The sequence below is a fragment of the Ammospiza caudacuta genome, chromosome 6 (assembly GCF_027887145.1).
Source record: "Ammospiza caudacuta isolate bAmmCau1 chromosome 6, bAmmCau1.pri, whole genome shotgun sequence".
NCBI lineage: Eukaryota > Metazoa > Chordata > Aves > Passeriformes > Passerellidae > Ammospiza > Ammospiza caudacuta.
The window spans coordinates 29,122,201-29,135,169 of record NC_080598.1 but is presented as its reverse complement, the minus strand read 5'-3'; the positions used below and the strand labels follow the sequence as shown (position 1 = coordinate 29,135,169).

At 43.2% G+C, this 12,969-nt stretch overlaps 1 protein-coding gene across 3 annotated transcripts in view; it reads right to left on the bottom strand.

Annotated features, from left to right (window-relative positions):
* TYRO3 (TYRO3 protein tyrosine kinase) overlaps window positions 1-12,969 on the bottom strand; it is a 41,236-nt gene that overhangs the window by 15,879 nt on the left and 12,388 nt on the right. For all 3 annotated transcript variants that reach the window (XR_009274834.1, XM_058806648.1, XM_058806649.1), the window contains 5 exons: window positions 12,513-12,599; window positions 8,472-8,587; window positions 5,481-5,658; window positions 4,877-5,019; window positions 3,452-3,596 (listed from right to left, as the gene is read on the bottom strand). Coding sequence is in view for 2 of the 3 variants with exons in the window: in XM_058806648.1 (XP_058662631.1) it covers window positions 3,452-3,596; window positions 4,877-5,019; window positions 5,481-5,658; window positions 8,472-8,587; window positions 12,513-12,599 (669 nt within the window). In the remaining variant the exon portion in view is untranslated. The remainder of the gene's footprint in view (window positions 1-3,451; window positions 3,597-4,876; window positions 5,020-5,480; window positions 5,659-8,471; window positions 8,588-12,512; window positions 12,600-12,969) is intronic.

Below are 12,969 nucleotides of genomic sequence, written 5' to 3'. Positions count from 1 at the left end.
ACAAAATGTCTACAGAAGAAATGGAGACAATGCCAAGCTGAGCAAGCTGTCAGGCAAGGAAGATAAGCAATACAGTTCTGAATAAAAAGAATATTATGTATGCCTGGCAAAAAACGATAAATTAATCCAACTCCCTGAGAGATTTCTTCTCCAAATACAATTACTAAGGATTAAATGTGAATTTGAATGGATTTATTAAAATCTAGGATGGCCCTCATTCCAAAATGTTTAAGAGCTAACAAGAAAAGCTACCATGTCCCTGAGCACCTCCTTCATCTTCATGCTCACTTGCTCACCCTCAGCAGCTGATTGCCCTTTACCTGAAGGCAAGGAAGAATCATCTTTGATGATGTAAGTAATCCTGATATAAGTCATGACAGTATAAATAAAACTGTTCTTAAAAGAGATGTTAGGTTAATGGGCTGGAATTTGGATGGATGTCTGCATAGATGCATATGAAAAACAGTCAGACAACCCTTGCTGGCAGAGTCCTGGGAGCCTTATCATCCAGGTTTTTAAAGTAGTAGTATTGGTTAATAAATAGGTAGAGCTTAAGGACACAGAATTGTAGACAAAAGGAGGAAGCAGACTAGTACTTCTCCACTTGAAGCAAATTATCAGATCTTCAGTACTTATTTTCCAGCATCTTATCTCCTTCAGTGACTCACATTTTCTTTTACCATCCAGAAGGCTTTACAGGCTCTGGGGCTTATGATACTCCCTCTTGCTGCAATTTTCAACCCAGCCTTCAAGGCTGTTTATGAGGAGGGAGAGATCAGAAACAGAAGCTGTCTTTCTCAAAAAAATAGAGCTAACTCCAACCCTCTCCACTATTCCCAAGGCATTCACTTGGTGTGATTCTGCCTAACAATCAGGGTAGAAACAGCTAACAGCACTGATGAGAAAGGTCCTCTCTCATGGTTAACAATAAGGCTTCCTTCTCCCTGTGGTGAGACAAACCTCTCTTGGCTTATTTTTCTAGTCTCTGTCTGGTGAGAGAGCAGGGATTTAGGTTAACTTCTGGGGACCCCCTCCAAAAGGAGTATGGATGAAAATAAAACTAAAATAAATTATTCTCCCTGTTTCTAAACTGCTGGGAATCAGAAGCCCATCTCACAGTTTATAGCAAATGTGTCAGAAATAGAAATGAATGTTGAAATTCATTGCTTCTCCTGCTCTGCCCCACACATCCTTGCTTCCCTCTCGTGTCACTGAGTTTGAGAGGAGGCTGCAGCCCACAAGTTGCCTCTCCTCTCTCAACTCTCTCTCCCATCTCCTGCAGCCCCTTTTTCAACCAGCACATGCCTTAAGACTGCACCCGGCAGAGAGAATTCAGTATTATTAGAAGAGTCTAGAAGAGTATTTAGGAGCCGTCGGATGATGAACCCTTTTATTTCATAGAAAGTTCATATTTCAAAAGTGTGCAAAGAACATAATCCAAGAGTTTTCTGCCTAAAATTGTGAAGATTACAAATAGGAAAAAGCTATTACACCACTCTGTTCCTCACTCTGCTATGAAAAAAGAGGTTTCTTCTGAGAAAGTTTCTCAAAATATTAAAACAATCTTTGTTAACAGCACTCAAGATCTCTGCATAAGTAGGGTGGAGCTCCCACTAGCTTTGCTGTGATGACAAATTCGACTTAAAGTTTATACGAGCTTAGTCATCCTTATTGCCGCACTGGGAGCTGGGCAGAAACCACCCCTGGCATTTCTCACATAAAGCAACCAGTGCCAGGCTGCTATTTTAGGAAAGGAAGCGACTTATGTTTTCTACCAGGCCTGAAACAAAACTGCAGTCTTTCTGCAGCTCTGCTGCTTAAGGCCTGTCAGTGTTTCCACAGTGAACTTTTACTTCCAGCCTATTATGCTTGTGAAGAAATACATGTGCTTCCAGACAGCATTTGGCCAAAACAAGCACCACTCCCGATGCTGCTTTTTTTGAAGTGGTTTGTAAATAAAAACAATCAAGCAACAACATATAGTGCTTTCAGGATTACCCCATTCCAGCTGCCTGTAAAATGCAAACCCTAAACATTCCCTGGGGCTTCTTGCCAGTGATGGCTGTTTTCCAAAGGAAACCCTGGTTCTTTCAGATACTTTTGTATGTATTTGGGTGCCACAGAAAATACCCAATCAAAAAATAGGAGGAAACAAATTGATGGAGCTAGTGACCAACTTCAGTAGGTTCAGCTCGGAACCTTCCCACCCCTTCAATCTCTTTTAAATAATTTGAGGGCTTTGATCCCACAGTGACTGTGTGCTCACACTTGACCTTCAGTGCTGACTTTGTCACAGGAACTGGGCTGCCAAAGGACCTGAGTAATGTGCATGCTAAAACCAGCACTAAATGCACTACTGCAAGTAAGGATATAGTTCTCTACTGGTTGCTCTACCTGTATCCCCATCTCCTGCTTGCTTGGGAACTCCTCTATTGAGTCCCCCTGCCATCCCTCAGCATGGAGGGATCAGGAGAGATCAATGTGCATGTGATTCCTCAGAGACATGCAGAGTGAGAAGATAGCAGCAGCAGATGGGTCAGCATCAGAAATTAGAGACTTTGATATTAGATAGACTTAGAAATTAGATATCTTGTCCTGCCACAGCCACTTGGAAACAAAACCTCAGGAGAGTGGAATTTTTGTACGGTCACACCTCTATGACTTCTTATCACCAATCTGTATCTTTATTTGGAACATTTCCCTCTTAGTTCTGTTACAGTTTCCTTCACAAACAGGAGCTTTTCCCTTCTCCCTTCTGTCCATCTCCCCGTATAACATCCTGTCTTACTTCATAGCCTGCCTGCCACTTCCCACTCACAGGGAAACACAAGCAGCCAGGAAATCACCCCAGGCAAGCCCAACTGCCCTTCAGCACTAGGAGTGCACTCCACATGTGCATGTCCTTTGCTCTCAACAAACCCTTCCACATGGTCCAGATTGCATGGTACAGCATCTGTACCATCATCTTCCTCTTCTACCAGTAGCTCAGCTTTTCCATGGAGACAGCTAAACTGGTTTAACATCTATACATTCAGTAAAACCATTATGAACCCCCATGCGGCCACAGGTTAAATCAGGCTTCACTAAAACTAGTCAGGAATGGCATAAAATTAAATCAAAGAAGGCAATCTGTACTGGAGGAGTCTTCTGCCACATTTACTTGTGTAAATCTGTGTAAAGCCTAATTTGCATATTTTCTCTTGTCTGCCCTTCTGCTCTGCACTAAGCAGTAAAACCCGGTTCTAAGAAGACACAGTAGAGGCCAGAAGCTGTTTTGTTTATACCAGCTCTTTGAAGATTATTGAATTTCTAGTCTCCTTAATGAAGTGTGCTGTTGTATAATCCCACATGTAAGTAATAAGCACTGAAAGAAAAAGACTGTGAAAAAACAGCAGTCCCAGTATTTCTGACTTTTCTCCCCAAGTGAAGGGAGAAAATAGTGGACACTTACCCATGACCTCCTGGGCTTCAAGCAGGAAGAGGTCACTCCAGGGCCCACACCCTGCAGAGTTCAGCACACACACCCTGATAATCAGGTCTTTGAGAGGATTCCACATGGAGAGATTGGCTTTTGTGTCCTGCACAATCATCTCCCCCTGAGTGCAAATGACAATAAACAGTGAGCTGTTTTAAAAGGCATCTAATGTAAAACTTCACCTTTAAACAAAACGGTACCAAACATGTACTTCACTGGCACTATAACAAGGGCTGGGATTTGTGACTTCTGGACCCTTATCTCAGTTTTGCCTGAGATTTGGGCTGTTGTCTTGGGTTTCGCTTCCCAAAAATTGCTAATAGTTTCCCAAAGCATAAGGGAGATAGGAGGTTTAATAATTTCTTCCTTTGAAGTCCTCCCATGCACGTTGCTATAGAAATATGGTTTTTTTTCTGCTATTAAAAGATATACCTCCTTCTTGTGGTTTACTGTAAAGCATCTGTTGGTTTTAATCCAAGGGAGGAATCTGTCTGTTTGTTTTAACTTGCTGACCAAATCCTGAATGGCTTCTGAATTTCAGCCCCGATTTTCACTTACAATGGCAAAGTCAACATATTTTCAGTAGTTTTATGGACCTTCTTCATACAGCAAACCCGTGAACATTTGGCTGCCACCACTGACACAGAGTAAATTCAATGAGAATTCAAAATACCATCACTCAAGTCAATGATGCTGACCTAGTGTGAAATGGGTCATACAAAATAGGAAATAATTCTTTTTTCCCTCTAGCTGTCTACTATTACAGCCTTGCTCTTCATTAATAAGCACTGGGTAAACACCTATTAGGAAGTTAGAAACCATAAGAAAAGCTGTGAACTTCAAAGGCTGATAGATACCTGGGAAAGGTCAATGCCAACAAATAAATGAAAGGCCTTCTACCCTGTCAGGGTCCTTTCAACTCCCTAAGTATTATAAATGAAGCTAAAGACTCCACAACCTTCTTTCTGTGATTTACAGCACAACTCATTCACTTGTTAAATACACCTTTGCTGCTAGGATTTGGAAAGCCAAGGCCCAGTCACAGGAGAGAGAAAGCCCACATCCTGTACTGTCTGAGCTGGACAGCCCAGAAAGAGGCAGAGACAGACAAATGGATTCTCTCTATGTCCTGCTTGTGCAAGGAATGGCAGAGAACTGGTCTGTCTGCAGATGAACATTCAAGTGAAGGAATTCTGAATACGGCAGGAAGGAGGAAATGGTCCTATATCTTGAAGTCAAATAGTGGGGCATTCCCTAATGTCAGAATACATCCATTTACACAAAAGCAATGTCAGTAAACTAAACCCCTGGTATGGATAAGGGACCTTAATGCCTAGAAAATTTAGTACAAACCTTCTGTAATTCTGTGTTCAATGGCTCAGTAACTTCTCAATCTGTTACCTGAGTTACATTATCCTGAATCCATTCCAGTCTGTATCCCAGGACATTTTCTTTCAGCACATCTGGAGTCACACCTTCCCACTCCAAAATTAGACCAGGATCTCTTTGAATAACATGGATATTTTGAGGGGTGCTGTTTGGAGCTGAAAGCAGAGAACAGAACACCATCACTTGTGCAGGAAAATAAGGCACTATCCACACTGAAAATGGAAGTTTCACCCTCTTTCCTGAGATCATCCAGAAAAGAGAGGGTGTGAGGAGAGGGAACAACTTCTGCAAACCACCAGCACTCTGTGCGTGGTTTCAAGTGGAGAAGACAGGTCAGCACCTCTCATTTCTCTCAAGATCCCACGGATCTCACAGAGCTAATGGGACCAGCATGCAGAAACCCCATGGCTGGGTAAAGCCCTGTATTACACATCATTGCTGCTACCACTTGTGACTGTGTATTATTGTTTTGCTCTGGGAGACCCTTGGAATGCACGAGCAATCTAACAGCATAATGTTTCCCATACTGCAGAACCAGCAAGGAGTTAATGACATTTATAATCATCTCTTTTTCAGTTTCAGAACCACTGTCCTGTTCTTGTCTGCTGTTTCTTACCAAGCTCCAGGGTCTGGAAATAAACCCTGTCAGTGAAAGGGGAGCTGCCCATCTCATTGCTGCACTGCACACGGACGCTGTAGTTGGTGGAATGCTTCAGGCCTTGCACGGTGTAGGAGAAGGGTGGCACTGGGGTCACTTCAGTGGACACCTCCTGGCCATCTGGGGACTCAGCTACCTGTGCCAAGAGTGAAATGTGATGACTGTTACCATAAACAATATGAATAACATGTCCACATGGATAAGAATTCATTTAATTGTCAGTTTAGGAATGTGTAAGAATAGATACAGCACCAGTAGTGCTTAAAATACTGAAATGGGACTTGTCAAACTAAGAATCATGAAGTGACATCATTTGGGCAGTACAGAAATTTTCCACCAGATGAAAATTTGGTTCCATATTTTAAAACATTTCCTTCCCTATGTTACACTTTCTGATTATTATTCCTTTAAAGAAAACTAAATGTGCTTATCACTTTGAGTGGTAGCAGCCAGCTTCTGAGGCTTGTTTAAATCTGGGCAATGAAAACCAGTAGAGCAACTTGCCTGTTGCCTGCTGTCACCTTTTGCTCAACTCTTTTTTCCAGAACTTTGTATATTTTCAATTTTGTAGTGGATGAGAGGTATGGTAGACATAGGTAACTTGGTTCAACTAACTTGTTTCAAATTAAACTGGAAAAAGACTTCTTACCACTCCTACATCTTTCTTTTTCTTGTTGCCAAATCTGAGCTTTAAAGCAGCATGAATGTTAATTTAAATCTGATATCACTGTGTGCTTTTAATGCACAGAGTGAATGCTCCTACTTTTGCACTAACAATAGCAGAAATCACTGCATAGCTCCCAAGCTCAGACTTTCTCTTCAAGTGCATGCAAAATAGCAAAGCAGAGAGTAAAAGCAAGATGTACTGACAAAAGCAAAAAAGTCATTTGGACTTTATGTATTTTATATGGCAGCCTTTCTTCCTTTCTCACTGCCCTTCTGCTCACTCTCACATACACTTTTGGCACACTGGTTTATTTGGCTGGTAGAAAGGAAGAATCTCAAATTTCCTGACTAGAAAAGCATATTGTTGTCATTATCACTGTCACCCGCAGCACGGAAAAACAACTATTTTGTTAAACCCTGTCTGCTAGATGATGTATTTCTGTTCAACACTCCCAAGAGCTGGTGGTAGTGCATGTGCCCCTTTCACACCCTGGAACTCGGCTTGTGTTAGCAGTCAGAAAACACTGCCATGCCCTGCCCTGTCCCCAGAGGCAATCTGCTTGTCTGAACACGGTGCTCCTGGGGCACCCGCTGCAATGCCTGAGTGCCAGAACAGCACAGCAAACTTCCAATCCCCCTTCTCTTTCTGGGAGACTCCCAGCACAAGTGCAATCATGAGGAGCCAGGAACATGTGCATTTTCACATGGAAATGTAGGTCAATGCCTCACACAGAATCTCATAATGTGGGAGTCAGAGGAAGCACAGCAGTTTTCTGACAGTGCAGGGTCATTGCCAAGTTATCCCGCTCCCAGACTCAAATGCAGGAACTCCGTCCTCCCCAAATAGAACAGAAAAGGCTTAGAAAAGGGGTGAGAGACTGCTGAGTTGACAGAAACTGGGCTGCTCTAATTCAGCCTCTTTTCCACATGTCCCATCCCCCAGCCCTGCCCCTGCCAAAAGTGAGGGAGAACTTAAACCCCGGAATGATTAGCATTGCAGCGTGCAAGCCAGAGAGAATAGGCTGTTCCAGCTTGAGATAACTGACATTGTAAAACAGGGGAAGAAAAGTATTTTCAACTGCAAAAAAAGAACAGAAGTAGCAACAAAACCCACAAACCAGGGCCAGCTGCATTCAGGACTTCTTTCTGCCAGTGAGTTGAAACTAAATTATTATTTCCTTTACTTCTGAAATATAATAAACATCAGAGCATGAAACCTTTGGTTTCCCCTCAAATAAAAAGAGGACTACAAGTAAATTAGCTAGACTGTTTCCAGCATACCTTAAGTTTATAATCCTCCTCTGCATAGTTGGCAACACTGCATAGAAATTCCACTCCAGCTCATAAGGCTGCTGTAATCAGGTAGGGAAAGCATAGAGGCCTGGCAAATAGATCCATGGGGAATGTGCCTAGCTGTGTTTGCACAGCCTGCTTTGGGTATCACCATTTATTTTCTCACTGGGCTACTTGCTCTTTGATCTGATTCTACAGCTAAGTATGCAATGATAGAAACTAACTCTGCCTGAGGTTGGACACATACCATTGTTCTCAGGAACTTCAAGGAGCAGACCAGTTTTTCACAGATGTGGAGTACTCTGCACCTAGCAGAGCTACAGAATAGTATCAAGCTTGATTTTCTGGGAAGAACTGGTCTTTGCCAATGGAAAACCGATCAAAATTTAGAGACAGGGCTTAAATTTGCTCTGAGACATGCAAATAGGCCTGATCTTCTATCCAAAAGCCTTCTGCTTCCATCATTCCTCCCTTTCCTGTACCACATCCTGTACTCTGCAAGCTCCTCATCCTTTGGATTCATCGGTATGTGCAAATTCCTGCACTTCTGGCATCCCACAGCACAGGCCTGATTTGGCACGGGACTCACAGGCACGTGCCCTGGAAAAAGCTACCATGGGCCACTGCTCCTTGCAGGAAGGGTGGGCACCCTGCAGCCACAGCTGCTCCAGGGCACTTCCCACAGAGTGCTGTGTGCCTCATGTGTGCTGCAGTGTAATAACCTCTGTGGAGCAGCTGCCACGAAGCAACTGATAACCTGCTGGCCAGGAGAATGTGGCCAGTCCTTAACACAACTTTTGAGCATGAAGTTCATGATCTGCTCTTTGGCACCTATGAGCTGCCTCCTGTTAAGTTTTTATGTTTTAAGGTTGTGAAGTAAGAATTGGAACACGGCTAAAATGTTGGCAGAGCAAACGATAGCCCAGGAAATGTGGCCTAGAAGAGTCCAATTATTTATGCAGACCAGGGCACAAGGCAGAGAGGCCATACCTGAAGAGTGCAAGAATGGAGAGGTGCACGGCCATCAAATCCTGGCACCCAGATCACGCTGGCATTGCTGCTGGTGACTTGGCTTACAGTTACATTGAGAGGCGGGAGAGGCATGGCTGGAAAGGAAACAAAGAGACCTTTCAGTGTACACAGAACTGAGCAGGTATTCACGTGGAAATGGAAGAGGCTTGAGGCTAAAAATTACGCAATGAAATCACTAACAGAAATGTGCTAAAATACCACATCTTTAGAGAGTGTCCCTGAATTGTTGTGAATGAAACTGTTATTTTAACATCTGGACAAGCTATTGTCAGCCATTCATCACTGTCTATAGATGCATACAGGCAGTGGTTGATCTCTTTCATAGCAATGCCAGTGTGTGATGTTTGCACCTTTGCTACTCAGCTCTCTTCCCTTCCCCCTCCATTGCAGGGCATGACTCAGCTGCCTGTGGACCCACCTTGTGAACTAAATCAGGGCTTTAAAATCCCACCTCGGGTTCTCAGTCCAGCCCTTGACACCAGCTCTGCCAGCACCAGGTGGAGGGTGGCTTGCTGCAGTGACCTGAATACCCTGGAGCTGGATTTGCAGTAGATCTCTTTGTGCTGCCTCCAGATGTCCACTGCAAACTCCCACTGAAACACCTTGGGACAGAGCCTGGATTGAAAACTGCCTCCTCAGGCTTGGGATGAATAAACTCTGTTTTACAGAGGGGAAATTCAAGCCAAGGGGAGTGCCTGTCACACTGCCACACATGGCTGATACCACTCCACAAATTAAGGGCAGGGCCAGGAACAAAATCAGGATTTCAAGATGGGACAGTTAGTCAGAAGCTCATGCTTCCTACCACCACAGCACAGCACCAAACTGCTTGGCTTCCTTTTAGGATCTTTGATGCTTCCCTTTGACTTCTCCTTTCCTCTCACTGCAATTCCACATAGTTAATTCCTATCATTCCGGTCACCATCTCTTTTTCACCTCTGAGTTTTCATTCTGGCACTTCACTCCTGACAAAATTAGCAGCTTCATGAAAACTAACCTCTCCCCTGACCTTCTTCTCATTTTAAAAAATTGTACGTTGGTGCTTGTAAGAGTTTTCCTGCAGCACCTCAACAAATTGTACACCTCAGGAGTCCTCTTTCAGAAACCCATCCTCAGGACAAGGCTCTGCCTGCAGATTGAATTTTCCATGCCTCCTGAGTTGTATCCATCAGAAAGCAGCAATGGAAAAGCAATTCCAAGCCGGGATTTCTCCAGCTGCATCTTCTACCCTGCCAGAGCACCTTTGTATTTCACTGCACCAAGGACAACCACAATACTGCTGCATTCAGCATATCCACAGGGCCATCTTGCAAGAGAAATGCAGAGCCCAAACGGCTCAGGTCTCTGCAGAGGGCCTGGAGGAGACAAATAGATGGTGACACAGATTAACCCTAAAAAGCCTTTGTTGTCTGGTTAACCAGTTACCAGGACTCAGGGCAGAGCCTGGCACCTAGACAATAACAGGGTGTATGGGTGGGGGGTGGAGCAGCAGACCAAGGGTCTGGGATGGAAGCTGGTCAATGAGTTATTAGTTAGTTAACTTAAGACTTTCCTGCATCTTTGTTTCATTCTCTTTTGATGTTTTATTTTCAGGTCTGTAGGGTCTTTAAGGGGAAAAAATTCTGCTTTTACTGCTTACTGGGTATTGCTGAAACATTGTCCATAACTCAAGTTTTTGCAGACACACCTGTAACTTTTGGGTTTAGCAGAACGGGTACTTTTCAACGCAGGATGGCAGGCCCAAAGGAGGTATGTGCTGTGCCACCAGTGAGAAGAATCAGTTGCTAACACACTCCCTGTGTGAAGGAGACAGTGGCTGAGGAGGGCTGGCTTGCCAGCACCTTCCCCTAACTGCAGGCAAGGGCTGGATGCATTGTCCCCCTCATCTCCTGGGAAAAAACTGTGGGCGGCTGTTTCCTGTTGTGCTCTGAAACACGGGATACAACCCTAAAAGTGTTAGCTGCACACATAAAGGGGAGAAAAGCCTGTCAGAAAACAGGACCTTGAGTGTTAACACAAGAGAGTTAGCTTCCTCTGTGCTTAGAGAGTGGCTGAACAATGGCTGGGGACCGTGGGCCACAATAACAGTAATTTTCTGCTTGGAGTACACCCAGCACATTGTGGGCACTACAGAGAATAGATAATTAACAACAACAGGAGCAAATAGGAAGAAATGTTAACAGTTTGTCAATGTCCTAGCAAAAATATTTGTCTCTGGAAACACAGAAGAAACTAATTGTTTAATAAATTGTAGAAAGATTTAGAGTCCTCATCAGCAGATGGGTTTGTGTAAGAGAGGAAGGCCTTGAACATGCATGCGCAGACAGCTACATCCAGAAGTAACTTCATTGAATTCTGCATGTTCACAGGACCAAGAACTAAATAAACATTATTTGGACCTGCCCTATTTCTGCTGTGTAGGAGGTTTGCTTTAATTTTAACAGGGCTGTACTAGATCTTCAAAACTTTTCTATTTAGAAAAGCCCCGTCACTTAGGTAAATTTATAACTACATTTTTAGACATATGTATGAGGTACTACAGACATTACTTTTATGACTACAGCACTGGACTTGCTATTCAAAACCTGAATTTTTGTCTTTGGGACTTGCCATATCTGGTGCAATGTTAGCTGAGTGACTTAAGCTTGCTCTTTCTCAGCTCTAGAACATGTGTGTGTGACCCAAGTGTGTGATGGCAATATGACCCCCATAAATAGGATGTGTGGATTCATTAGCTGATGATCCCTGAGGAACACTTTTCAGCTAAACATAATTGCTGGGAAATGAGAGAGTTCTGAGGTCGTTACTTCTTCATCTTATTAATGGTTAAAAAAATAATAATCTGTATTAAAATGAAAAACTTCAAAAGCTTGTTTATGCTAATTCTTTTTTCAATTTATGGCTTGACAAGATTTTTTAAAGTGTAATAGCTTTGTGAACTAAATTTATCCCAGGATAAAATATCCATAGAAGATATATTCTACAATAGCTAACTGCGCTGTGTAGACAAGCCTTTAAGACAACAACTCCAAATGGTTTTAAATTAAGTTATAAATCTTACTAGTGCAACGTTCTGCATTCTTGGCATAGCAGTAACCACAATGTCCTGAACAAAAACACACTCCAGGAGCAGTAGGTTACAGCTGGATTTCGATCTGTCCTTTAATGAACATGAGCTACTACAACTACAGTACATAAAGGATTGCTTGTATCTGTGCTGAGCAATAAGCTACCACTTGGAACAAATTATTTTTGTGCCATGCCTCTCCTGGAACTGATGATCACGTAATTAAAAGTGCATTAAAGCATGACTAAAAATTCAAATGCAGAAGCATCTCAACATGAAGAAGAGGGGAAGAGCTGATTGCTCTGATTATCCCTGTTTCAGTTACCTGGAGGAACAGAGGAAATGTCACATCAGCCTGGAGACTTCCAATTGGCAACTGGTCATGCACAGGCTAGGAATTATTTGTTTTCAATGAGCTTTTAAAGAGCAAAGAATTGCAAAAATAAAAAAATAAAATTCATAAACCCAGTGTGGATGAGCAGACCTTAGTGGCCACTGGTGATCACCTTCCTTGACTTTTTCCAGTATCTAATGTGACGCTAACAAAAGCAAGCAGAAGTAATGGCCTCTTTAGCTCTAACAAGACCCGTCTATTCCCAAGAAGGAAGGACTTCCCTGCTACAAATTTATATCAGCTTCATCTCTCACAAAAAACTTAATCACCCCAGCTCTCTTCTTTTCAAGGAAAAGCTGTCATTTGACATCACATTTCCACTCCAGAATCAGATGTGGATTATTTTCAACAGCCTGGGATACAGCCCTGCATAGGAAGTGGGAACTGCTGTTAGAACACAAAGCATTGTTTCCACTGCTGAGAGCTCCAGCCGGTGCTGGCAGCCTTGAGGCACCTCCTGACATTAAGGAGCTCTACCTTCCCTCCCCAGAGAGCAAATCTGAGGCCCTTGCCCAGTCTCTGGCACCCAGTCTCTCACCTTTAATTTGAACAGTGGCAGTCCGAGATGAAGACAATCCCTTTACGTTGTGAGCTTCGCAGGAGAAAACTGTGCTTTGATTAATACCTGGAGAGCAGCCAAGAAAAGGAAAGGAAACACAAATAGCTATATAATCCAGCTTCAACCTTCAGCAGAATTTCAGTTATTTGTGACATCCAGCTCCAGGCAGTTGGAGGGGTGAGCTGGGTGCCAATCAAAGGCATGCAGATTTCAATGTAACTAATGTGCTAAACACATTTTTAATGGAGGGAGTGTGGCAATGCAGAAAAGATTTCATGGAAGTGTCAGAAAGCACTGAAAAGGAAGGAAGAATCTGTCAGGACAGCAGCTCATAGTGCTCAGGTAGTAGACGTCTGCTTCTCACATTCTGGTGAGCTTCTTTGGAGCAAGGATTGTGCTGAACTGTGAGCTCACACAAAGCCCAATGCTTTGGGTC